The 27,258-nt window shown below is 33.4% G+C and overlaps 2 protein-coding genes across 5 annotated transcripts in view; one reads left to right on the top strand and one right to left on the bottom strand.

Annotated features, from left to right (window-relative positions):
• The window catches only part of LOC109418956 (mediator of RNA polymerase II transcription subunit 15), a 566,077-nt gene that overhangs the window by 36,040 nt on the left and 502,779 nt on the right, over positions 1 to 27,258 (bottom strand). The gene's annotated exons all lie outside the window — the stretch shown is intronic.
• LOC115255793 (uncharacterized) lies at positions 15,204 to 27,243 on the top strand. Its single transcript, XM_062853937.1, has 4 exons — positions 15,204 to 15,844; positions 15,926 to 16,017; positions 26,557 to 26,671; positions 26,766 to 27,243. The coding sequence occupies exons 1-4, from the start codon at positions 15,700 to 15,702 to the stop codon at positions 26,891 to 26,893; spliced, it is 480 nt and encodes a 159-aa protein (XP_062709921.1). The 5' UTR covers positions 15,204 to 15,699; the 3' UTR covers positions 26,894 to 27,243.

Genomic DNA, 27,258 nt, shown 5'->3' with positions numbered 1-27,258 from the left:
CCGTGCGGCTTCCAATATGGCATCGAAAGGCACGTTGTCAAAGGCACCCTCGATATCTAAGAAAACACCCAAGCAGGATTGCTTTTGAGCGAATGCCTTCTCGATATCGTAAACAACTTTGTGTAAAAGAGTCACAGTGGACTTTCCAGATTGGTAAGCATGTTGGTTCACATGAAGAGGCACATTGGCCAGATAAACATCACGGATGTGATGATCCACAATGCGTTCTAAGCATTTCAGAAGAAAAGAGGTCAAACTGATAGGTCTGAAGCTCTTTGCTTCTTCATACGACGCGCGACCCACTTTCGGAATAAACTTCACAGTAATATCCCGCCAGGATTTGGGAATATACCCTGTAGCAAAACTGCAAACAAGTAGTTGTTTCAAAACATGTTTGAAATGATCAAATCCCTTCTGAAGCAAAATAGGATAAATCCCATCTGCCCCAGGAGATTTGAAAGGAGCAAAGCTATTAAGTGCCCATTCAATCGATTCTAAAGTTATGATACTCCGAGCCGAAGCTAAAGAATCATAACTACAAGAAAAGACATCAGGTTCATCCGAAGATGTAATATCCACACATCCGGGGAAGTGTGTACTGAATAAACATTCTAAAACTTCCTCATCAGAGGAAGTGAAATCACCATTTGGCAAACGAAGTTCGTTCACTTGAAAATCCTTAGATTTTGCAAGGATTTTGTTCAATCGACTGGCTTCACTCAGACTGGAAACATTTGTACAAAGGTTTTTCCAGCCGGATCGTTCAGCAGACCGAAGAGCTTTCTGGTAGGCCTTGCGAGCCGACCTGAAAGCCTCCGATCCAGCTGAACGTCGTCTGTTCCAACTCTTTCTACATTGTTTCCTAAGCTTCGCCAGATCGGAGTTCCACCAAGGGGTTCCTCTTGTGGTCTTCACAGACCGCAGAGGGCAGGCTTCTTCAAAAGCTTCCATGATGAAGGCCGTTGTGGTATCAACGGCATCATCTAAATCACTTGGAGTGTCAATTGATGGTGAGTATCCATGAAATTTGGCTGCAACCAAATCGGTAAAGAGATCCCAGTTGGTTGACCGGGGATTCCTGAAACGCAAAGTTTGCGAAGTAACATTCACATGTTCAAACAAGATGTAACGATGGTCAGATAAAGATTCTTCATCTGACACATGCCAATTGGTCAGCTCAGTACTAATTCTGCTAGAGCAAAGCGTTATGTCTAACACTTCCTCTCTACCAGATACCATGAAGGTTGGGCGGTTGCCTATGTTAAGTAATCCAAGATCTGTACTACTTAAGTATTCCATCAAACTGGAGCCTCTCAAATTGATGTCTGAGCTGCCCCAGATTATATGGTGAGCATTAGCATCACTACCAACAATTAGCGGAAGGCCTTTTAAAGTGCAGTATGCAATGACTTGCTTGAAAGCATCCGTAGGGGATGGTTCATCATGCGGTAAATAAACCGAACAATAAACGTATTTCCTGTTGAGGTTTCCAACAGATACATCTATTGTGATAGCACATACATCTCTGGTAGTTAGTTCAGAGATGAGTGTAGCAACGATTGCGTTGTTGACAAGCACACATGCTCGAGGCATGACACGTGAGTTTGCCATTTCATTTTTACTGAAAGTAGCAAACACCGGATTGACAAGGTTTCCTAAATAGAAATTCCCCTTACGAAAGTAAGGTTCTTGGACTAACGCCACTTGGGCTGTACCATTTTGCATAAGTCTACAAAGATTGATCGTTGCTGTTCTTTTGTGCTGAAGATTGATCTGAGCTATCCTAACCGTAGCCACTACCCAAACTAGGCAAGATTAAACTCTTAACAATCACAGCACAAAAAAGAACAGCAACAATAAAGCCAGATCGGTATCGAATTGAGTGCGCCAAAGGCGAGGATGCACAGAATACACTGTGTAAAACGCATAATGCAAAACCATATAGGTGAAAATCTAAACTAATTAATAACATCTTCATAATCCCGCCCTTATTCAGCCTCAAGTATGAGATTGAAGAAGGGCAGCTGATTGTCTCGGAGAAACACAAGGTCCACCGCGCTATTGCTCCGGTTAGCACAGTAAGGGCAAATACTGTGGAGGGTGCCCTGGTACTCCACAGGCTCCGTTTGCGGTTAGGTTTTTATTAGACCCCCCTAGCCATTCATTCCTAGGCACGGTAAGCATAAAGCCGCATAACACCATGAATTAGGGGTCACCTGATTAGTGGATTCCTACCACTGGAACAGGCGGTCCGTAGTGCTATTCTTAGCCAGTTGAACTAACCGCTACCGACACTACACAGCTATCTAGGCTGATCGGGAAAAGAAGTTGATATTGGTGATCAACTTCATACGGGCCCGAAAAGCCGTCAAATCAAATCCGATTCAAAAATCATCACTATAATGACAGATGATGTACTGAACAACGAAACAAGGGTGGTTAAATTTGAACTACGCGTCTTCTTTTTATAGCCTTGTAAAGTTGTCCGTTTTATAAAATGAACAGTCCTTAGTACCCTTGAAAACGCGAGTAGAGTGATTCCAATTGGTCATTGTGGCGGCCATACCTGTATTTTCTTATGTTTCACCTTAAAGGTTCTAATTTTCAAAATAAAGCGTATTAAATTAAAGACAGAGAGCATTGTTAATTAAAAGTTTAAACATAACACACCTGAACATATGTAGTGATTATACTGAAGTATTTTAAACAACACATCTGGCAAGCAAATAATGCGTAATTTCCAAATTGAAAAAGCTGATAGAAAACAAAACAACTCTTCTGGAACAGCTCCAATTCTCTACAAATTAATCTTATCGCTACCAAATCCCTTCGAACAATAAGTACCCGATTACGACAGTAATCGCTTTTGTACAAATTTCTTCCGCCAGCAGGCATTAACTTTTCAAGCACTCAACATCCCCAGTACTCGAGCATACGAAGACCGCATAAAAGCATTATACTAGTTCACCTCCTGACTCATCAGCAGCAACAACAACAGCTGAAGGCAGCTGTTTTGTCAAATTTGCCATGCCACACAGTTCCCTATTTCGCCCTACCTATCCCAAACATTTCATTGTTATCGCCTGCCAACCGTGTCCCATCTCATCCTTCACCGAAGTACACGGAATTGTTCCGATGAACTCATTCATAAAATTTAGCCAAATGCTCTATTTCAGAGGGTTTTTCCAACCTCCGATATCTTCCGTGTCCATTAGATTTTACCGTGTGTTGGAAACAGTTTGATCACTTTTGGAAAAATCTATTAAAATAAAAAAAAATTAACAAATTTTTAAGAACACTAGCTCCTACAGGTTCCCACAAAAAAAATCCATTTCATAAAGAGTTTTATAGAATAATAATTGAAGCCAAGTACGAAAGTCTCTGAAGTAGAATTGATAAAAAAAATCAAGATACAAGACCCTTCAGAATTAGGGGCCCATATAGCCGAGGCGGTAAATGCACGGGTATTCAGCATGACCATGCTGAGGGTGACGGGTTCGATTCCCGGTCGGTCCAGGATCTTTTCGTAAACGAAATTTCCTTGACTTCCTTGGGCATAGAGCATCTTCGTGCCTGCCACACGATATACACATGCAAAATGGTCATTGGCAGAGGAAGCTCTCAGTTAAAAACTGTGGAAGTGCTCATAGAACACTAAGCTGAGAAGCAGGCTTTGTCCCAGTGAGGACGTTACGCCAAGAAGAGGAGAGGAGAGGACCCTTCAGAATTATAGTAATTTTAAAATTTTGCCTTGCCAAAGCTATTGGTACAAAAGAATGGATTTCAAGTTCATCGCTTATTATTATTATTTTTTTTTGAGATGGACTTAGATAAAACTCTATGAACTAATTTTTGAACCTTGATTTCAGAGTAAAAATTGATCAATTCACCTTCGATCGACGGTGTCTCAAGAACAAGGTATGTAATTGTGGCAATTTATGTGTTTGTCCCCGTCCTCGGGTATATCCTCTAGCAATCTTATGGCGAAACGAAACGATGACTACCACCACTGCGCCGCCCAGTGTCCTTTTTGTTTCTTAGTTCCGACAAGGTCTATCTTTGTTCCAAGGCTAAATTAACACACCCAGCACGGAGGAAGTTAGGCGTTCGACAATGTTAGGCATTTGTTAGTTATGTTGCTCATCGAAAATTTTTGGAGAGCATAAATCATAACCCCGAATTTATGCTGAATGTTCGATTTTTTCGCGCATCATTGACAAGTTGAGCAAATGGCAGTGGAAAAAAACTTTGTTAGTTGCGGCAGCTTGAAAATCGCGTTCGTCGGTCGAGAAAATGAGAAAAAATTGCGCGTCTCAATTAGTTTAAACTCGTAGGAACCATTTCAGTCGTTCCGTCGTACAACCCGTCTGTTCCGCGTCACTGCTGCTGGCGAATAAGTTCGGTTCGTTCCCGTCCTACTGTCGTCGGAACCAGTCATCACCAAAACAGTGTCCGATTCCGGTAAGTTTGGCCTCATCGTGTCGGTGAGTCACTTTAATTTTAATTTATTTCTAATTCAAATTCCAAGTCAACTTTCAATTCAATTTTAATTGAATTTTAATTTAATTTCAATTTAATTTCAATTTAATTTCAATTTAATTTCAATTTAATTTCAATTTAATTTTAATTTAATTTTAATTTAATTTTAATTTAATTTTAATTTAATTTTAATTTAATTTTAATTTAATTTTAATTTAATTTTAATTTAATTTTAATTTAATTTTAATTTAATTTTAATTTAATTTTAATTTAATTTTAATTTAATTTTAATTTAATTTTAATTTAATTTTAATTTAATTTTAATTTAATTTTAATTTTAATTTAATTTTAATTTAATTTTAATTTAATTTTAATTTAATTTTAATTTAATTTTAATTTAATTTTAATTTAATTTTAATTTAATTTTAATTTAATTTTAATTTAATTTTAATTTAATTTTAATTTAATTTTAATTTAATTTTAATTTAATTTTAATTTAATTTTAATTTAATTTTAATTTAATTTTAATTTTAATTTAATTTTAATTTAATTTTAATTTAATTTTAATTTAATTTTAATTTAATTTAAATTTAATTTTAATTTAATTTTAATCTAATTTTAATTTAATTTTAATTTAATTTTAATTTAATTTTAATTTAATTTTAATTTAATTTTAATTTAATTTTAATTTAATTTTAATTTAATTTTAATTTAATTTTAATTTAATTTTAATTTAATTTTAATTTAATTTTAATTTAATTTTAATTTAATTTTAATTTAATTTTAATTTAATTTTAATTTAATTTTAATTTAATTTTAATTTAATTTTAATTTAATTTTAATTTAATTTTAATTTAATTTTAATTTAATTTTAATTTAATTTTAATTTAATTTTAATTTAATTTTAATTTAATTTTAATTTAATTTTAATTTAATTTTAATTTAATTTTAATTTAATTTTAATTTAATTTTAATTTAATTTTAATTTAATTTTAATTTAATTTTAATTTAATTTTAATTTAATTTTAATTTAATTTTAATTTAATTTTAATTTAATTTTAATTTAATTTTAATTTAATTTTAATTTAATTTTAATTTAATTTTAATTTAATTTTAATTTAATTTTAATTTAATTTTAATTTAATTTTAATTTAATTTTAATTTAATTTTAATTTAATTTTAATTTAATTTTAATTTAATTTTAATTTAATTTTAATTTAATTTTAATTTAATTTTAATTTAATTTTAATTTAATTTTAATTTAATTTTAATTTAATTTTAATTTAATTTTAATTTAATTTTAATTTAATTTTAATTTAATTTTAATTTAATTTTAATTTAATTTTAATTTAATTTTAATTTAATTTTAATTTAATTTTAATTTAATTTTAATTTAATTTTAATTTAATTTTAATTTAATTTTAATTTAATTTTAATTTAATTTTAATTTAATTTTAATTTAATTTTAATTTAATTTTAATTTAATTTTAATTTAATTTTAATTTAATTTTAATTTAATTTTAATTTAATTTTAATTTAATTTTAATTTAATTTTAATTTAATTTTAATTTAATTTTAATTTAATTTTAATTTAATTTTAATTTTAATTTAATTTTAATTTAATTTTAATTTAATTTTAATTTAATTTTAATTTAATTTTAATTTAATTTAATTTTAATTTAATTTTAATTTAATTTTAATTTAATTTTAATTTAATTTTAATTTAATTTTAATTTAATTTTAATTTAATTTTAATTTAATTTTAATTTAATTTTAATTTAATTTTAATTTAATTTTAATTTAATTTTAATTTAATTTTAATTTAATTTTAATTTAATTTTAATTTAATTTTAATTTAATTTTAATTTAATTTTAATTTAATTTTAATTTAATTTTAATTTAATTTTAATTTAATTTTAATTTAATTTTAATTTAATTTTAATTTAATTTTAATTTAATTTTAATTTAATTTTAATTTAATTTTAATTTAATTTTAATTTCCCTGGCCAAGTTCGCAGGGGTTGACGGTATTAAAGTGAAGGAGTTTCATTTTGATTATTGTAATGTAGTGTTCTTTAGTGAAACATATCACCTTTTTAACACTTTAATGCGCCTCCAACGGTTCATCACGAACCGGCTGCTGCAGATGGAGTATGGCTGATCATATGCATCAGACATGCTCGATAAACACGGAGGAACCGCCAGGGCTCAGTAGAGTATATTCCCAAGCAATAGTTCCAAGTCGGTTGGATTTGAGAAGGTTTTGATGATCGTTACAAATCCTAATAAAAGTATTATAGGATTTGTGACAGGTTTTGGAACCTTGAACAGCCAGCTGACTTCAAAATGTTGTTTGGGCTCTATTTCCCACGTTTCTCGGTTGATTTTGATTAAAAATTTATTAATGTCATAGTCGCTTTTTCGATTTTTTACAATGTTAGTTGGTCATATTTTCTTTAAGTAATGCAATTAAAATCAACCGACGAATTAATAGTGGGAAGGAGATTTGCAGCACTTAATTGTGCTGATAGATTCGAAGCTAACGTGCGAACACTTAAACGCATTGTTGACATCAATGCGTTCGACGTGACATTTTGGACAAAAGCTGACTGCTTTTTATTAACTGAACAACGTTACTTTTGTATGACTAGGTTGACATTTCTAGGCCACGCATGAGAAAATGACATCGAGGTAGGACCGATAGGACAGAACGAATTTGAATATTTTTCATAGTATTTGTAGGGGGATGAATACATAATAGTTGACAAGCAATTTTTGTTTTATTACAATCAACTGACCAACTTAGCGTATTTTTGTTTATCTCTTAGATGGTGCTATGACACCAAAAGAAAAATATCAGGAGTTCAGTTACATGTTTCTGTGGGTTTTTCACCGATGACAATTTAAGGACACAAGAGATGAACACAGAGAAGTAGAAATCAAGAAAACAATTTGGCACAGAATCGACTATATTTTAACATACGGGTTAGACTGATTCGATGAATCTATCTAGAAGTATCTAGAAGACAATTGACGCTAAGATTGGAAAAAAAGCTTGCAGTTGGGACTAGACTAAAATAGTGGCGATAGGAAACAATGCGATAAACAGCATTATTATTCATTCTTTAATATTTAACCGTAGGCGTAGGCTTTTCGCCGGTTGACAGTACAGTATTTAGCTGTGTACGAAGATACGGATTAGTTGGTGTATAGATGACAGGGTTCTCACGGAAAGTGCTTCAAGCGAGGCTTACATAACAACTGACAATAAAGAAACCTATTTTCCTTGACTTTCTACGCAATGGACATCCGACCGAACACACGTGTTTTTGTTAATCTCCTAGGCATTATTAAGACATGACGTATGTGCATGACGAAACAACTAGCAGGACACAGTTCCAGACGTCTCTTTTTAATAACTACATTCAGCATATTTCCAATAAAACTACACTTCAATAAAGCAATGACTAAAGCTGCTATGATAGAACAGACCAGAATGACTTAATTGACTATTATCTTGGAGATCTACTTCGAATAACTGACAAATTGACAAGAACCTAACTAAATACATGGACCATACTACAAAAAAAAAAACAATTGACAAAAAGAAAAAAAGGGGAAACTTTTATTAAAACTATTTTTGTTCAACGCAGGCCAAAACAGTGTCGACTTGGGCCACGATATGCCTACGTACTTCTGTGTGTTGAAACAAAAATAGAGGCTCATAGAAGCAAACGTAGGGAAAGGGTGCGGTGTTAGAACATAAGCACAGTGTGCTACCGCCGTAATCACTATGAAAAAAAAAAAAAAAAAATTAATTTAATTTTAATTTAATTTTAATTTAATTTTAATTTAATTTTAATTTAATTTTAATTTAATTTTAATTTAATTTTAATTTAATTTTAATTTAATTTTAATTTAATTTTAATTTAATTTTAATTTAATTTTAATTTAATTTTAATTTAATTTTAATTTAATTTTAATTTAATTTTAATTTAATTTTAATTTAATTTTAATTTAATTTTAATTTAATTTTAATTTAATTTTAATTTAATTTTAATTTAATTTTAATTTAATTTTAATTTAATTTTAATTTAATTTTAATTTAATTTTAATTTAATTTTAATTTAATTTTAATTTAATTTTAATTTAATTTTAATTTAATTTTAATTTAATTTTAATTTAATTTTAATTTAATTTTAATTTAATTTTAATTTAATTTTAATTTAATTTTAATTTAATTTTAATTTAATTTTAATTTAATTTTAATTTAATTTTAATTTAATTTTAATTTAATTTTAATTTAATTTTAATTTAATTTTAATTTAATTTTAATTTAATTTTAATTTAATTTTAATTTAATTTTAATTTAATTTTAATTTAATTTTAATTTAATTTTAATTTAATTTTAATTTAATATTAATTTAATTTTAATTTAATTTTAATTTAATTTTAATTAAATTTTAATTTAATTTTAATTTAATTTTAATTTAATTTTAATTTAATTTTAATTTAATTTTAATTTAATTTTAATTTAATTTTAATTTAATTTTAATTTAATTTTAATTTAATTTTAATTTAATTTTAATTTAATTTTAATTTAATTTTAATTTAATTTTAATTTAATTTTAATTTAATTTTAATTTAATTTTAATTTAATTTTAATTTAATTTTAATTTAATTTTAATTTAATTTTAATTTAATTTTAATTTAATTTTAATTTAATTTTAATTTAATTTTAATTTAATTTTAATTTAATTTTAATTTAATTTTAATTTAATTTTAATTTAATTTTAATTTAATTTTAATTTAATTTTAATTTAATTTTAATTTAATTTTAATTTAATTTTAATTTAATTTTAATTTAATTTTAATTTAATTTTAATTTAATTTTAATTTAATTTTAATTTAATTTTAATTTAATTTTAATTTAATTTTAATTTAATTTTAATTTAATTTTAATTTTAATTTAATTTTAATTTAATTTTAATTTAATTTTAATTTAATTTTAATTTAATTTTAATTTAATTTTAATTTAATTTTAATTTAATTTTAATTTAATTTTAATTTAATTTTAATTTAATTTTAATTTAATTTTAATTTAATTTTAATTTAATTTTAATTTAATTTTTATTTTAATTTAATTTTAATTTAATTTTAATTTAATTTTAATTTAATTTTAATTTAATTTTAATTTAATTTTATTATAAATTCAATTTAATTTAATTTTTATTTAATTCAAATTCAAATTCAAGTTTAAATTAAAGTTAAAATTAAAATAAAAATTAAAATTAAAATTGAAATTGAACAGGCTCAGAGTTTTTTTTTATTGAATTTGTTTCGTCCAGCTTTCATTCGAGGCAAGAGTACGGTTGTAGTAGTGAACGTCGACAAAAGTTCACTACTACAATCATACTTCTTGCTCGGATGACAGCTGGAATGAAAACAAGCAGCATAAAATTTATGCCTAACATTTGTCTAACAGCCCATAGTAAAACATGTCTAACGTTAGTCTAATGTTAGACTAACAAACATGTTTCGAATTTGCAACATGTCTAACAAAAGTGTGTCATATCTGTCTAATTTTAGACTAACATTAGCCAAAAGTGAGACAAAAAGTTAGCCTAACATGCTGGCCAGTTAGTCTCACATTAGGCTAATGTTAGGCTAACCCTCCGTACTGGGCAGGTACGCGCGGATCCTTCGGTCGTAGAACGAAGACGATGACGATAATAAGAAGGTGCGATAGATAAGAGAAAATTCCATTGCGTCCGAAATGCGCATTATTTATGACGTTGTGATAAATTATGCTACGAGGTCCTTCGGCATTGCGCATGGCTGGCTCGACGAAAGCAACGAACGAACAAGCGATCGAGGCCTACGAGTCTTTGAGATGTTTATCGTAGTTCTTTTTGTTTTGAGTGTCAGCACTTTGGGATTCTTAAAGGGAAAAAATAACAGTCGAACAATAAATGTGGGTATTTGGATACGCACGAGCCAAAAGTCTAGACAGACGCTCTATTGAAAGGGAAAACAAGGATTCGAAACCGATGGCGGAGGAAGAATAGGACAATTGGAAAGCTGAAATCGGAGATGCGTTTTTTGGTGCGGGTCAATGGTTGATCTGTAGAAACAAGGGAATTAAGGTTGCATAATTCCTGGGCCCATATAGCCGAGGCGGTAAACGCACGGGTATTCAGCATGACCATGCTGAGGGTGACGGGTTCGATTTCCGGTCGGTCCAGGATCTTTTCGTAAAGAAAATTTCCTTGACTTCCTTGGGCATAGAGCATCTTCGTGCCTGCCACACGATATACACATACAAAATGGTCATTGACAGAGGAAGCTCTCAGTTAATAACTGTGGAAGTGCTCATAGAACACTAAGCTGAGAAGCAGGCTTTGTCCCAGTGAGGACGTTACTCCAAGAAGAGGAGAGGAGAGAGGAGGAATTCCTTATACGATAAAGGGAATAATACTTGGCCACCAACATGAAAATGCCAAATTTATCCTATCGATGGTAAACGTATTTTCTTACATTTTCAAAAGTAGGTATTATTTAACCCTAAAAGGGATACCTTCATGACCTCATTTTCGTCACCTCGCTGATTGTGTTCCAAGACGAGCTCTGAAAGGCGCCTGGGGTCCAATGGACCCCAGGTGTTCCTTTTAGGGTTAATATTGTCCATATCAAGGTGTTACTGTTAACTCATACAAAAGTCAAAATTAAATCTCTACAGTTTTCAAGTTTTTTTTCCTGGACTGATTCTTGGAATTTGGCTATTGAACCTTTTAACGTCCACTCCAAATTACCAACTTTATAGTTCATGATTTGAATGAAACTTTTAATTTCTTTTCAAAATAGGGGAATTTACGTATTTTCGTCTGTTTTGTTCTCTTCGTCATATTTTTTTTAGCCTGTTGATATAAGAGTTGTCCATAAATCCTTCCCAACCAAGCTGAGTTATTTGCCCAAATTTCAGGCAATTTTGCCCACAAAAACCCCCCATGACGAAGGGATCAAGCTTCTTCTTCTTCTTCTTCTTCTTCTTCTTCTTCTTCTTTATGACTCTACGTCCCCACTGGGACTTGGCCTGCTTCGCTTCAACTTAGTGTTCTTTGAGCATTTCCGCAATTATTAATTGAAGGGCTTTTTTTACCTGCCATTGCGTGGAATTGTATATTGTGAGGCAAGCACAATGATACACTATGCCCAGGGAGTCGAGAAAATTTTCCCGACCGGAACGGGAATCGAACCCGCCGTCTCCGGCTTGGCGATCCATAGCCTTAACAACTAGGCTAACTAGTAATTTTTGAAAAGGTCCTTAGAGCTAGCGCTAACATCTTTTGAAAAAAAATTGTTACGACGAAACTCTCCCTGCGGTGGAGATAGCCTAACGCCGTTCTATTTTGATCGGGTCTGCTGCGGACAACTAATGCGAGGGGATGAATGATGAGGAATGGGCTGAACAATTGAACCCATGAACAATTGAAACGAAAACAACATTTTCTTAGTCGCTCAGAAATGTGCTAGAATTTGATCTGCCTAAAACAGTAGATAAATTAGTTAATTTGCCTAAACTAGTGGTTATAAATTAGTTTGAAGCCTACTTATTACTACTGAAATTGAATTAAATTAATTTGATAACCTAAATTGGAGTACGATAAGGGAAGAATTTCGTTTTGAAGAACATACTGAAAATTTCTAAAGAAATTGTTGACACCGAAACTCTTGTAGCGATCCCACATCCCATAAACATCCGTGTTTAATTTATCTGGGACCGCTACAAGAGTTTCGGTGTCAACAAAAATATTGCTACGAAAATTTCGGCTTTCACTTGGAGAGCGCCTTCAAAAGCTCAAGTTTGGTTCAATTCTGGTTTCGTTGTACTTAATTCTCCTAGACGTGAGCGCCGAAGCAGTTTTCACCGGTTTGTTTTTTTTATATTGATAAATTACTACATGTAGCCCTTAAAATAAAAACGTCATTATGATTACAGAATAATTTGTTTCCTGTACCCAAAGTACAATTTTCATCTAGTTTGTTCGAAAGGTTTAAACGTATGGGAATCAGAGGGTTCATTAAAAACTATTCTCACAAGAATTATGCTTTAAATTTTAGAAAGAATCCTTTTTTAACCATCTACAGGAAACCTTAAATGATGGTCCATTTTGCAAATTTGTTCTTCTGTATCTCATGATCCTGACTTATTAGAAGATCGGTGTCTTCAGCAAAGTTGTTGGATTGGTCAGGAACTTACAGATGCTGGACCGTTTAATTCGGAATTTTATATATAGGTGGCGCTAGTGAGCATCTACATAAGTATTAGGTATTTGTGCATATCAAGATATATATCATACTAGCTGTCCCGGCAAACGTCGTACTGCCTGCCTACTGTGTTTTTTGACGTACAGCTCCCATAGGGACGTCTCCCGCAAAGTCACCTGTATGGGAGCCCCCCGTTCCAGAGACCGGAGAGGTCCCGCACCAAGCTAAGAACCTTCCCCGGCCCCACAAATACTCACATACAAAATTTCACACCGATCGGTCCAGTTGTTTTCGAATCCATAGCGGTCAGACAGACAGACAGACAGACAGACAGACAGACAGACAGACGGAAATTCATTTTTATATATATAGATATATATAGATATATATACCACATATAAATTTATTGTCTTCAACAAAGTTATTTATTAGGTAAAGTGTTTACTAATGATCGATCGTTTATTTGAAGATTTCACACGTAGATGGCGTTATTGAGCGTACAAATTTTATATTAATATTAACATATCTCAAAATCCTGATCACCTGGAATGATAATACCTTAGAGATGAAATTTTGCATCAAATGGTAACAAAACTGTAAGCTTTTAACTTACCAAACAGTTTTACAGAAGAAACCATCTTTTTAAGTAATCAGCGTCCTCAGATATTCAAAAACTCAAATTTATAGGCTATTTAGCGCCGCCTATTAGTGCAATTACGAATCAAACAGCCCATCAACTGTTAGTCCTTGACCAGCTTAACAGTATTACCGAACACACCAACACTAGGCCGTCCCTTATTTTGCAAAAATTGGAAATGTTATAAGTTCGTTAATGTAGTTAAGTTCGTGGAAAATGATCGTTTCAGCTAAGAAATGATCGTGTCAAAATTTGAAGTCCGTATCTCAAGGCTAAGTGGTCCCTCAAAAGGCCAAAAGTTGTCAAAAATGGTATGGGACCAGAAAAACATGAATTTTTTTTTCGACGAAAAAATACGCTATTCTTCTAAAACCGGTGATTTTAGGACCCTAAAGGACCAAAAATGTGCTTAGAATTGCGATTTGTCCACTCGTTTTTGAGTTATTGAACAAAATAGGGTAGGTTTCCTTCGGAATCTAAAAAAAAATGGTCAAAAATGCTGATTTTTCGATTGTTTTTTGTCAATATCTCGGAAACGAGTAGAGATATCGCAAATCTAAGCACATTTTTGGCCCTTAAGGTCCTAAAATCACCGGTTTTATTAGAATAGCGTATTTGTTTTGTCGAAAAAAAAAAATCATGTTTTTTTGGTCTCATTCCATTTTTGACAACTTTAGGCCCCTTGAGGGACTACTTAGCCTTGAGATACGGACTTCAAATTTTGACACGATCATTTTCCACTAACGAACTTATAACATTTCCATTTTTTTTTTGCAAAATAAGGGACGGCCTAACCAACACTCTAAGTCATCAAAACCCTGCGGAGATATATGGATGAGAAATTGTGTCAATGTTATGTCTGTTTGTCTCTGATATCACAAGATGTGATGTCTCTTAGCTTTTTCTGGGATCCACTGGTATGCGTTGGGTTCATCAAAATATTAACAGTCCCCTGTGAACACTCTGCGTGCACTGAGTGGTGTTTTTTTTTTCTGAGTGCGCGCTGAAATTGTGCACTGCGATTATGACTTGTGGATTCTCAATGCTCTCACGCAGGAGACCAGTCAAAGCGATAAGGATCCAGTAATATATGAGATACAAAATTTACATGCTCACTAGCACCACCTAGTGGTGGAATTTCGAATCAATCGGTCCATTATCTGTAAGCGCTCGACTTACGGAGCAAGTTTCCCGAAGACGTGACACTTTTACAAGCTTTAGATCTTCCAATAATATCGTTTAACCTTAGTAAGGTCTTGGGGTCTTTTTTGACCTTTTCCGAATTTTAATTCGCTATAGCTTTTGTTTCGAAAGGCCTAGAAATGTGAAATTTTCAGACAATTATTTTTTTGTGGAAAACTATCATTTCCATTCATCCAAAACATTGGACGACCCCTAGGGGAGCTCCCATAAAAAAAAGTTACAAATAAGACCCTGGGGTCATTTTTGACCCCAAACTTTGAACGACTCTCAAAAATCAGTGGCTGGGCCGATTTTGATTTTCTTTGGCCCAAATGAAAGCCACACATGTCTAGTTTTCAAAACCCCTGGAGAGTTCCGGATTTGGTCACTGTGGCCACCGGGAACCTGCTTCAACTGAAAAATGCCGCTTTAGAGACCCTAACTTTGGCAAGCTATAACTTTGCAACCAAACAAGTAATCAGGACCGTTCAATAATCGTTGGAAAGGTATTCACATGGACTTTGATAAATGAACGATTTAAATTTCTCCTTTGAGGGTATGATCACCATCATCATCATCGTCCCACCGTCGTCGTCGCTCGTTGCTATTGCCACAAACACCAGCTGCAATTTCAAGAGAACTAGGATTTTCCCCGTTGAGCAGGATTGCTGCCGCTGCTCGGTCGGATCAGTTTACGTTGTTCTTCTTTGTTTCTCTCTATCTTCCCTTCTCTATGCACACTGCACAGCACACTGACTGTTATTGCAGTTATCCTACACTTCCTTATTTTCGCCTTCTGATCCTGAAAATCGGCTGCTTTCTAATAGTGTGTTCTGCCTGACTGAATGACTGCAATGCAAGCCATTTGTTACTGCTGTTGCTGCTGTTGTTATCGTTATTCCTTTCTAGGCACCGCGATTTGTTTGTGTTATTCCACAGTGCAATGTGAGGTGAAAGAGATCTTTTTTGCTTGAGTCGTGCACAATCCGACAACCAATGCGTCAGTCTTGCTCAATCTCTTTAAACGTGCAAACGTGGTTAAGATCCTTCGCTCCTCGGCGTAAAGGAGTTTTTGGTTTCGGTTGGAATTTAAATCTCTGGTTGTTCTGGTTCTTCGCATTCTCGCGGCCACGATGGTTTGCTTCTCGGATATCAAATTTCACGGTTATTTCATTGGGACGCTGGCCGGGCTGTTGGAAATGGCTTCGCTGGGTCTGTCGCTGTACTCTCACTGCGTGGGCGGGAAAGGTGGCGGTGAAAATGGATTAGCAGGGGACCGTAAGGATTATCTACGATGGTTTCAAGTTTTGTGGGTTTTTGGTTGACTTTGGTTTTTTTTGCTTTTGCCTCGATTTTCAGTGCAAGATTTGGTCAGCACATCGTTTGCAGATTATATTGGAGATGGACTTATTGTGATTGCAGTCGGACTGATGATTTACGGGATTTACAAGGTAAGTTTTTATATTCATCAACTGTGTTCTAAAGACTTTTTTTTATTACAAAAATTGAAGTTAATCAATTCTGGTTTGTACAGTTTAATTTTCTCATTCTGAGGTAAATCAAATTTCAGTATTCATTCTGTTGTCACCTCAACCCTAGTGTGTATTTTTGAACTATTGTCATGTTTTTGGACTAAATCCAAGTATAGCATGATCCAAATTTATATGAGAAAACGTAGACTTGATATAACTCGTGGAATATCTTATGAATTTATTCCTTTTGTCACCCATTAGCTTCAGTAAAATTTTGGTTAAATTCGGTGGTTCGAAGTCTGCAAAGTGATCCGACGCTTGTGAAAAAGTTTCACTCTTACAGAAATTTTGCAAACAACAAGGCCAAGAAACGTCAAAATTTCATACAAAATCAAAACAATGCAGTGCCCTATAAATCGAAATCATGACCATTGGAAGCGTTACGTTCTCGGAGCAACTTCCACCTGCTTAGCAACGCGTTTGTTTGGGAAACACGTCGGCGATTACCGCGGGCAGATGAACTTCGTCGTTGTTGGTGCTCGATCAGTTTAAATTAAGTGTTGGTACATTTTTCACAGTGATTGCCAAAAATAAGTCCTGTAACATATACTTAAAAGTAGGCTCAATTGACTAAAAAACTCAGTAAAAAACTTGAAAAGTAGGGTCTGGGACCATTTGGGCAGGAGCACCTATTTTGGGCACTTGCTGCTATAACTCAGTCAACTTCAAACCGATCGACTTGAATTTTTGAACATGGCTAGATAATGTGCGTATCTGATCGTGTCTCAAAAATCAAGTCAATCGGATTAAAATTGACTGAGTTATAGTAGCAAGTGCCCAAAATAGGTGCTCCTGCCCAAATGGTCCCAGACCCCAACTCAGTCCGATATGCTGAACAATCTTGTGAATATAAATTCTTTGAGATGATGCAAGTATTTTTGTTTTCTTAATGTATGGAAATACAACCACCAGAATCATAAGCAATGCGCCTCCGGAATCATGATTCAAGATCTCAAAAACATGATCTAGAATCATGGCCCTAGCAAACCGACCGGAATCATAAACGATGCACACTCAAAACCATGGTTTCAGATCCAAAAAACATGATTTAGCTTTTTGATCCTAGTAAACTGACCAGGATCATAAGGATGATCCCAAATCTCAATATCATGAATTAACTTCATGGTTCTATCAATAACATAACGCATTGGTTGCGTTACGAGCAAAGGATCATGATCTCAAATCATGATGTATTTTCAAAAAAATGGAAGGACACTAGACTCTTGATATTATGATTCATAATCATGATGTTGGGATCAGGTTTTTACCCGTGTATGCATATCATGTGGCAGGCAAGAAGGCATTCTTTGGCTAAGGAAGTCGAGGTAATTTTTTTACCAAAACCTCCTGGGCTAACCGGGGATCGAAATTATTTTCCTTGCTTTGTCGAATATCCGTGCACTTACCGCATCAGTTATATATAGGCTATGTAAAAACATGAGCTTTCAGAATACCTGAGAATATCTCAGATATATGTTTTCTCCAGGGATTCCTTTAGAAAATGTTTGCTTTCGAAAACCCTACATAATTTATTATCAGAAATTCTAGATATTTATTCGCACATTTTTAAAGAATTCCTCTAGAAAATTCTTCAGAAATGCTATCGGAGTTTTCCTATTTTTTATTTTTTAGTTTTTTTTTTCAGTGATTGGATTGGCAGTAACGGAAATTTTCTTAAGATTTTTTTCTCGAAGGATTTCTTTTAACTCTTCGATTGGTTGCTTCTCAGTTTCTGAAACTTGACAGTCCTTAAATTCTGGAATTAATTTAGATATTTAAAAAAAAATCTAAGAATTCTTCTAGAAAAAGAAACCTTACCAAGAAGTTTTTTTAGAAAATCTTCGAATAATTTCTTCAGAAATTTCTTCCTTACCTAAGATTTCTGCATAATGTTTCATAAAAAAATATACACGGATTCCCAAAAAATCCCCTAAGACCTCAATTAAATGCTTTTTTCAAGGATAGTCTTAGGAATTCCTCCATGACTTCTTTCTGTAATTTGCATTGAGGTTCCTTCAGAAATTTCTCCAAGGAATGTTTAAGAAAATCTTTTGTGAGTTTCTTCAGAAAAATCTCAAGAAATGTTTTCAAATACTTCAACGGAAATTCTTCCAAAGATTACAAACTGACTTCAAGGATTATTTTCCAGAAATTTCTCCAGTTTTTTTTTTCAAAATATCTTTTGGGAAATGATTCAGACAGTTCCTCCCAGAATTTCTTCAGAAATTTCTCGAAGGATTTTTGAGAATCTTTCATGAGTTGCTTCAGAAGTTCTTACAAGGGCTTCTTCAGAAATTTGCCCCGAGTTTAGATAACAAATTACTCCAAAAAAATCATTCAAGAATTTCTCTAAGGATTTATTTAAAACCCTTCCTTTGATATTCTCAGTAACTCCCTCATGGTTGTTTTAGAAAATTTTCCTCGGATTCCTTGGGAAAACCTTTGCTTTACATATACCTACAGCGATGACCCAGCCAGCAATTTGGTTTCTATATCGATTTGGGATTTTTCGACTGGAACTGGATGTTATTGCGTAGAAACGGCTATCTCAGTCTTAATTTATGACGATTTATTTTATTCTACCTGACGTTTCCCATGAGAATAAAATAAATCGTCATAAATTAAGACTGAGATAGCCGTTTCTACGCAAAGGTTTCTATATCGAAATTGCAACTGAAACATTCACACATATATAGCACCAAAGAAATCGTATTCAATGCACGAAATAGGCATCTACATACTAAAGTGGAGGTCATATCGAAACATATATACGATTACTGCGATCCCATCCAACATAATTTACGATTTTTGAAAAATTTCTACGATTTCGCGATTTTCCCCGTCTAAATATACGATTTGCAAGATTTTATTACGATTGAGTGTACCGATATATATATTAGAGTGGGTCAACGTTGTATGGAGAAACTTTAAATTTGATCGTATCAACCCGGAACAAAGCTTTTTCAATCTATATTACCGTCCAAAACAACTGTGCAAAATTTGGGAGCGAATGGTTGCGTCCCCGTATTCCGCATTGCGATTGAAATTTGTATGGAATTTAGTATGGGAAAACGTGCTTTTTTGCATTTTTCTCATAAATCGAAATTTTTCGTCTAAAACGATCTAACTAAATACGTTAAAGTATAGCCTAGGATATGACGAAAAACTTTGCCGAGGACCGCAAAGTGATCCGACGCTTGTGAAAAAAGTTATTCACCTGGTAACTTAGGCCAAAAATTGAGATTTTATTATTGATGTTATTCCTTTACATGTTAAACGTTAAGCATCACCGGGCAGTCTGTACGTTATAACTTTTTTAACAAGTGTCGGATCACTTTGCGGTCTTCGGCAAAGTTTTTCGTCATATCCTAGGCTATACTTTAACGTATTTAGTTAGATCGTTTTAGACGAAAAATTTCGATTTATGAGTAAAATGCAAAAAAGCACGTTTTCCCATACTAAATTCCATACAAATTTTAATCGCAATGCGGAATACGGGGAAGCAACCAATCGCTCCCAAATTTTACACAGTTGCTTTGGACGCTAAAATGAATCGAAAAAGCTTTGTTCCGAAAAATCGACTTTGTTGACCCAGTCTAATATATATATATAAGAGACGAACCAGCCAAGGGCTGAAAGTCTCTCAAATAAAGATAAATCAATCAATCAAATCAATGTACCGATATACGACTGAAGATTTTCAAATAAAAAAAAAACAATTGGTGTTTGATGGGAATCGAACTTAGGTCCTTTGAACTGCGCGTTATCTCTATTGGCTATATTGCCTAGTTGGAAGTAGAGAGTTCAAAGTGCATGGGATGAAACGAATAAAAATTAGCATGATACGGTGCGGGGCTTGTGGTGGAAGCGTTGTTGTTGTGCATTCTGTGGCAACAAAAGTGGTGCCGTGCAAGAGGCTCGGAATTCACTTCACTGTTGGAATTTATACACCACTTATTATTAGTGAGCTGCTGTATATATATACATAAATAGTATGAAAACAAAAAAAAAAACAAATTTGTGATGAATAAAAAGTTTTCCTCTCCTCCATCATACAAATATGTAAACAAAACCATTTACGATTTCCGAGATTAAAATTCGACTATTAAAAGTGCAGTAACAATCATATGCGACTGTAAAAATGAATATACGATTTCTACGATTTTGGTCACTTCGTATACGACGCAAATATGACACAAACAATCAATATACAATATTCTTATCGTTGTATACGATTGCACCGATTTTGATCATACCTCAAGGAAGACAGCTCGGTTTAGAAGATTTATATACGATGTAAAGCGACAATTTTTACGATTCAAAGAAATCACTTATACGATGCTACCGAACTTGAAGCTCAACATTCAGAACGTACAGGGGATACTCAAAATAACTGGGACAGGTAAAATTTTCACTTTTCGAAAAATTTTCAACCCGCTGTAACTTTTCGAAAAGGGCATCAAATATTCTCAGATTTTTACTGTAAGTTCATCAACTAGTTGTGTATCAGTGAACAAAATTTGGAAAAGATCGAGCCATTCTACATGAAGTTATAAAGGTTCTAGAAAAAGGTATAATTATCCGATAGCCAACTTTGAGCTGTTATATCTCCGGATTCAATGAACCGAATGCAATAAAATTTTAATAATTTATGACTTATATAATGAACTTTGAAAAACACTTTACATAATTTGAAATTATTAATAAGAAAAAAAGTTAAGGCAATTTCATTTATTCTATGTTTTTTAGTAAATTTATCTATTTTTCATATGCATCCCATTACATTTTCAATTTAATGCCGGCTATTTGGTTGCTTTCCTTTAAAACATAAATATATTCAAGTAAATTAGAGGGAATTTTAATGAACAATAATTACTATCTCGAATTTTGAAACGATGATGAAGTTTTGAAATAATTGGTGTTATATTAGGAAAATAATCCAATCGTTATAATTTTCTTTCGTGTACAGAATTTTAAGTTACGTCAAAAGTTTTTAATAGCTCATTATATAGGTCATAAATGATCGAAATTTCATTGCATTCGGTTCATTGAATCCGGAGATATAACAGCTCAAACTTGGCTATCGGATAATTATACCTTTTTCTAGGACCTTTATAACTTCATGTAGAATGGCTCGATCTTTTCCAAATTTTGTTCACTGATACACAACTAGTTGATGAACTTTCAGTAAAAATTTGAGAATATTTGATGCCCTTTTCGAAAAGTTACAGCGAGTTGAACATTTTTCGAAAAGTGAAAATTTTACCTGTCCCAGTTATTTTGGGTAACCCCTGTATAATTCTTTTCGATTCTATTCGATTCTGTGCGATCGTACCGATAATATCTAGCACCTTTTATGATCGGAGACGACTATATGAAACGCAATCGAAATTGTAGTTTAATTAGGCATCAAATGCGATTTTACGCAATCATTGTCAACAAATATACATATTATTATACAATTCTGATTCAATATATGAAAATATACAATTTTTTGCAGACAATGACTAACGATATATGGCTGGCTGGGTATTTCAACAATCTTCCGGAGATTTTTTCAAAAAATGTTCTAAAGATTTTTTAAGAATTTCCTTTTGGAATACCATCAGGAAATCTCCCAGGGATTCCTTTCTCTTTGTCTTCCATAGATTGTATATTTTTTTTTTTCAAAGTTTCTTCCAGAGATTCTCAACTTGAATATGTTCTCTTGGGATTCCTTTATCAAACCTTCAGAAATTTCTGAATTCTCTATGAATTCTTTAATTTAAGATTTAATATCTTCCATGGATTTAAAAAAAGTTATTCCAGGGGCATCTTCAAACATTTTTTTAGAAATTTCTCCAGCTACTTCAACAATTTTTCCAGAGATTTTTCTAAAACATGCTCCCAGAACTCCGGTAGAATTTCTTCAAAAGACCTTCCAGAGATTCCTATCTAAAAAGTTCCATGGGTTTCTTTAGAAATTTCTTCAATGTTTCCATAAAAAATATTATCTTAAAAATTCTCCTGGGACACTTTTACAACATGAATTGTTCATGAATTGTAAGAATCCTTGAAAAAATGCTCATGCAGGAACTCCTGACTCTTGGAAGAATTGATGAAGGAGAAATTTCAGATGGAATCACTGGATGAACTTTATGAGAGTTCCAGAAGAAACTTCTCGAAGAATTCCTGAAAAAAATCCCAAAAGAATTCCTGGAATAAATTGCATAAGGAATCCCCGAATGAGTTTCCGGAGGAGTCCCTGAAGGAGTTCCTGTAAAACTCCTTGAGAAATCCCTGAACAAATCTTCTAGGAATCCCAGAAGGCGTTTCTGGAGGAATTTTTGAAGGAGTCCTGGGATTTCAGGAGATTTCAGGATTTCAGCAATTCCAGGATAAATTCCTCTATGAATATCAGGGAAAATCACTGAAGATATTCAAAGAGAGATCCTTGAAAAAATATCTAGAGGAATCCTTGAAGCAACTCCAAGAGATATTCTTGAGGGATTCCTGAAGAAACTCTTGAAAGATTTCAAGGAGAAATTCCTGAAGAAATCCATGAAAATATTCCAGGATGAATCGATGAAGAAACAAACTCTTGGAAATCTCCGAAAGAGTTCCAAGAAGAATCCCTCTAGAAATTACAGGATAAATCGCTCAAATCCCTTAAGTAGTCCTAGAAGGAATCTTTGAAAGAATTTTTGGGGAAATCTCTTCAATAACTTCAGGAAAACCCCCAGATGAAATTCCAGAAGGAATCACCGATAGATTTCTGACAGAATGTCTGAAGAAATCCCTGAAGGAATTCCTGGAAAAATCTCTCCAGCAATTACGGGAGAAAATTCTCCAGCAACTTCAGGAGAAATCTGTCCTGGTGAACTCCTGGAGAAATTCCTGAAAACTTCCTGGAGGGGTACCCTTAAAATCCCAGAAAAAATACCTCAGAGAACTCCAGGTGAAATCGCTTAAAGAAATTTGGCAAATTTTTAAAAAATCCTGGAGGAATCCCAGAAGTAGTCCGTGAGAGAGCTCCTGCAGAAATCTACGAAGCAGCTAATGGAGAAATCCCTGAAGGATTTCTTGAAGAAACCCTTGAAGGAGTTCCTAAAGATATCTATCAAACGAATGCAGAAGAAATTCCCCAAATAATTCCGGAAAAATCCCTGGAGAAATTTCTGGAGCAATCCTCGCCTGCAATTACTGGAGGAATTCCCGAAGGCGTTTATAAAAGAATTCTTCAAGGAATTCCAGGAAGTATTCCACAATAAATTCTGGGAGAAATCCTTGAAGGAGTTCCTGGGGAAATTCATGGAATTTCAGGGGAAATTTCTGAAGGACAAATTACTTGAGAAAACCCTTCAGGAATTCCAGAAGAAATACCTTAAGGAACTCTAAGAGAAATTCTTCAAAGAAACCTCAGGCAGGAACTTGAAGAAATTCCTGGACGAATCCATGGAAGAATTCGAAGGAATCCCTGATGAAATTTTCTGAGGAATCCCTAAAGGAACTCCTGGAGAAATTTCTGAAGAAATTGTTTGGAGGAACCTCGAAAAAATCCAGGAGAAAATCAACTTCCTGGATGAATAACTTAAGGAAATCCTGTAATAATTCAAAAAAAAATGGAGGAATCTCTGAAGGATCTTCTACTAAAACATTTGAATGAACTGCAGAAGAAATCCCAGATTGAACTTCTAGGGAGAATGCCTGGAGGACCTTCTGAGTGAATCCTGGAGGGATTGCCCTGAAGGAGCTCTTGGAAGAGTCCCTTAAGAAATTTCAGGAAAAAAAACCTCAAAGAACTCTTGGTGAACACTCCAAGAATTCTGAGAGAAATTCCTCAAGGAATTGCTGGAAAAATCCTTCAAAGAGTTCCTGAAAGAATCCTTGAAGGAATTCTTGGAGGAGCCCCTCAAGGAATTCCAGCAAAAATCCACGAAGGAGTTTTTGGAAAAACCCTGAGGGAATTTGATACCAAATCCTAGAAAAAGTTCCTGGAGAAATCCTAGGAGAAATCCTTAATGGAGGATCCCTCAAAGAATTCCAGCAAAAATCCCTGACGGAGGGAGAAATCCCTGAGGAAGTTTCTGAAAAATTCACTGATGGAATTTGAGAAGAAATTGCCGAAGCCGTTCATGGAGAAATCTACATAAATTCCAGGATAAGTCCCTCGAAAATTTACTGGAAAATCCCTGATGAAATTACTGGAGCAACTTAAGAAGAAGTTCCTAGAGGAACCCCCGTAGAATCTATGGAAACATCACTGAAGGAGTTCCTGGAGGAGTCCCTGAAGAAGTTTAGAAAAATCCTTCAAAGAATTCTAATAGAAACTTCTTCAGGAATTCCTGAAATCATAAGAAATACGTGAAAGAGTTCCTGGAGAAATCTCTAAAGCAATGGATCACTAAAATAACTAAAACGGCCACTATGAAATGAACATATAGCACAACCGTAGCCTCGTGTGTTTGACGTAACTCGACTGCTGTCACTGTGTTTATCGTCCATAAACGATGGCGCTTTTGTTTTGATGTGGTGAGTAGTGGAAAAGTCGGCTTCAGTGATCCATTGCAAGAGAAATTACTCAATGATTCCCAGAAAAATCCCTGAAGTAATTTCTGTAGGAATTCAAGAAGAAATTTTTAAAGGAATCCTCTAAGAATCCCTGACATTATTCGAAGTAAAAGTACAACCTAAACTGTTGCTAACAACTTTGACCGAAGACCTATTACTCGGACTCAATGAGAGTCTACTAAAGGTGGGGAAGAAGATACTTCGTGTGCGTGAGATCCGTGCCTGGTGCAAAACATGTCACTACTACAAACAAAGCGAGCTCCCATAAGAACGCGTATCAAATAGTGACGTCACTGTTTGTGTTTACATTTTTCTTTCCTTACTAATACATAGTAGCATCTTTGACCATGATGATTACACTATTCGATGGGCATCACTGCAATTTGCATTGATACATAGTACACTGAAATAAATTTTATTGTAGTTTCCACCGAATCCATGGCAAAATTAAAAACAGTACCAACAATTTTCAACCGAATGCAAAATTCTGTTAATTGTACTGGAACATAGTCAATATTACCATGCGTGCAGTACCGTTGACTGAAAATATTCTTGGTTCTACTATTTATGCATTGTAATTTCGACCATGCCGACTTGAATGTTGCACGTCTCAGATAAACATGGTCGAAATTACAATGTCCATATTGTAGAACCAAGAATATTTTCAGCCAACGGTACTGCACGCATGGTAATATTGACAATGTTTCAGTACCATTAACAGAATTTCGGTTGAAAATTGTTGGTACAGTTCTTAATTTTACCATGGATTCGGTAGAAACTACAACAAAATTTATTTCAGTGTAGCCATGATTTGTGTGTGCTATCTTTGGCGCCATGTGCAGCAATGTTGCCTGCTGGCTGGGAAGCTGAACTATCACTGTTAAAGTTTCTGCAGTTGGATAAAAATCGATAACTAATTAATGAGACGTCCAATTTGAATGTGGTCTTCGGCAAAGTTGTAGCTGATAGAGTAGCCTAGGAGAACCAAGGTTCAACTAACACTCTTGGGCACTTGGGGAAATGCTACGGTCAATTGAATGAAAAACGTAATTTTCCCATAGTAATTCCCATACAAACTTTGAGGAGCTTGTGCACTCTCAATTTTCAACCAAATCAGCACATTTCTTGGGAGAAGGCTTAGAATCTGATTATGAATCGAATAAGCGATGTGGAGCAAAAACGATTTTTTGAACCACGCTAATACATTGCCTTCTCTTCTTCTTCCCCACGTGTAATATACTCTCATTGACACGGACTTCTATTAAACGGACTCCTAATAGACAGGAGTGAGCGTTATTAGAGACTAAGAACTGATGGGATTTCGGCTGTTTAGGAGTGCAGGTAACAATTTGATGCCGTACAAACGTTTTTTCAGCTCTTTTAAAGGAGCCTTCATTTTAACAAATGCTGAGCACAAGAGTTATAATCATTTATTCAGCTCATAAACATCCAATTTTGGTGATTTTATTCAACATTCAGCTGATTTGATGTTCATTGAAAGGCTGATTTAAGGCTTAATATGCGCTTAATCAGTAATCAATAAAAATTATTTATTGTGTAAAAATAAAAAAAACACTTTCGTAACATTATTTTTACCATTTGCGGCTTTTTTTTTTATTATTTCAGAATAGATGAGCTGCAAAGTTCGTAAATCTACCGCAAATGTGCTCAAGTATCGAGAGGGTTCGAATTGAAAAGTGGTGTGGACAAAAAAATAAATGATTTTTTCCAAAAGACCCAATTGTTATATACATATTGGCGCATCATCAATAACTGGTGCGTTTTATCCCAATATCCCCTATGTCATAGAGGACTTGTATCATAGTTCATCAAAACCATCACGTATTTAACCAAAGTCTACAAGAACGCTTAAAGCATGAAATTCTAAACAACATTTCACCCTTCCAGGAAAATCGCTACTGCCTAATCCCGTTCACCCTGGCCATTTGCTTCGACTGGGTGTCCTACATTGTGCTTAATCTGGACCGCTCGCTGCCCGGTCACGTGTGGCTTCTGACATCAGGTATGATTTTAAACAACTTCGCTATTCCATCCCTAGGCCTAGGCCCGGCCGCCAGTATCACTCAATCATCCTTTTTCTCTCTCTTCCCCCGTAGCATTCTTCATCTACGTGCTGGTGGCAATGATTGGCCTGTTTATTCTGTTCAGCATGGTAATCGAAACGCCAAAGGATACCGATCGTCGATTTGTGAAATTTGGCAGTCCGGATGAGGCTATCGTATGAAGTCTGTGTATGGAATCCGATGAAGTTCGATGAAGGATGTGTAAATATGTAAGATAGTGTATGCCTCGCCCAGTGTAAGATTACCTCTTTTTCTGTCATTTAAAAATGTCCTGCCTAATTTTGTTTACCCATCTCGATGGGCACTTATCAGTATAGTTCAGCTATGAACTACTGCTATGCTATGCTATAATTGAATGAGAGAATAAACTATTAATTATAGGTAAGTTCGTTGTAAGTTAGTAAAATCTACGTTTCTTCTTTGAAAAGTTCAAATTCTCCCCTCACAAAAAAATACTTGTGTAACTGATAAGCGATTGCCGACGACGTAGGGCACCTAAAGAAACGACAAGAACGCGTGGAAAAAA

Source organism: Aedes albopictus, chromosome 2 (assembly GCF_035046485.1).
Source record: "Aedes albopictus strain Foshan chromosome 2, AalbF5, whole genome shotgun sequence".
NCBI classification, from domain to species: domain Eukaryota; kingdom Metazoa; phylum Arthropoda; class Insecta; order Diptera; family Culicidae; genus Aedes; species Aedes albopictus.
Note: the sequence above shows the minus strand (reverse complement) of the source record. Positions and strands in the feature narration are given on the sequence as shown.

Coding starts and splice junctions, on each gene's coding strand:
- LOC115255793 (XM_062853937.1), top strand. CDS start 15,700: ATGGTTTGCTTCTCGGATATCAAATTTCACGGTTATTTCATTGGGACG. Junction 15,845..15,925: donor AAATGGATTAGCAGGGGACC/GTAAGGATTATC, acceptor CTCGATTTTCAG/TGCAAGATTTGGTCAGCACA. Junction 26,672..26,765: donor CGTGTGGCTTCTGACATCAG/GTATGATTTTAA, acceptor CTTCCCCCGTAG/CATTCTTCATCTACGTGCTG.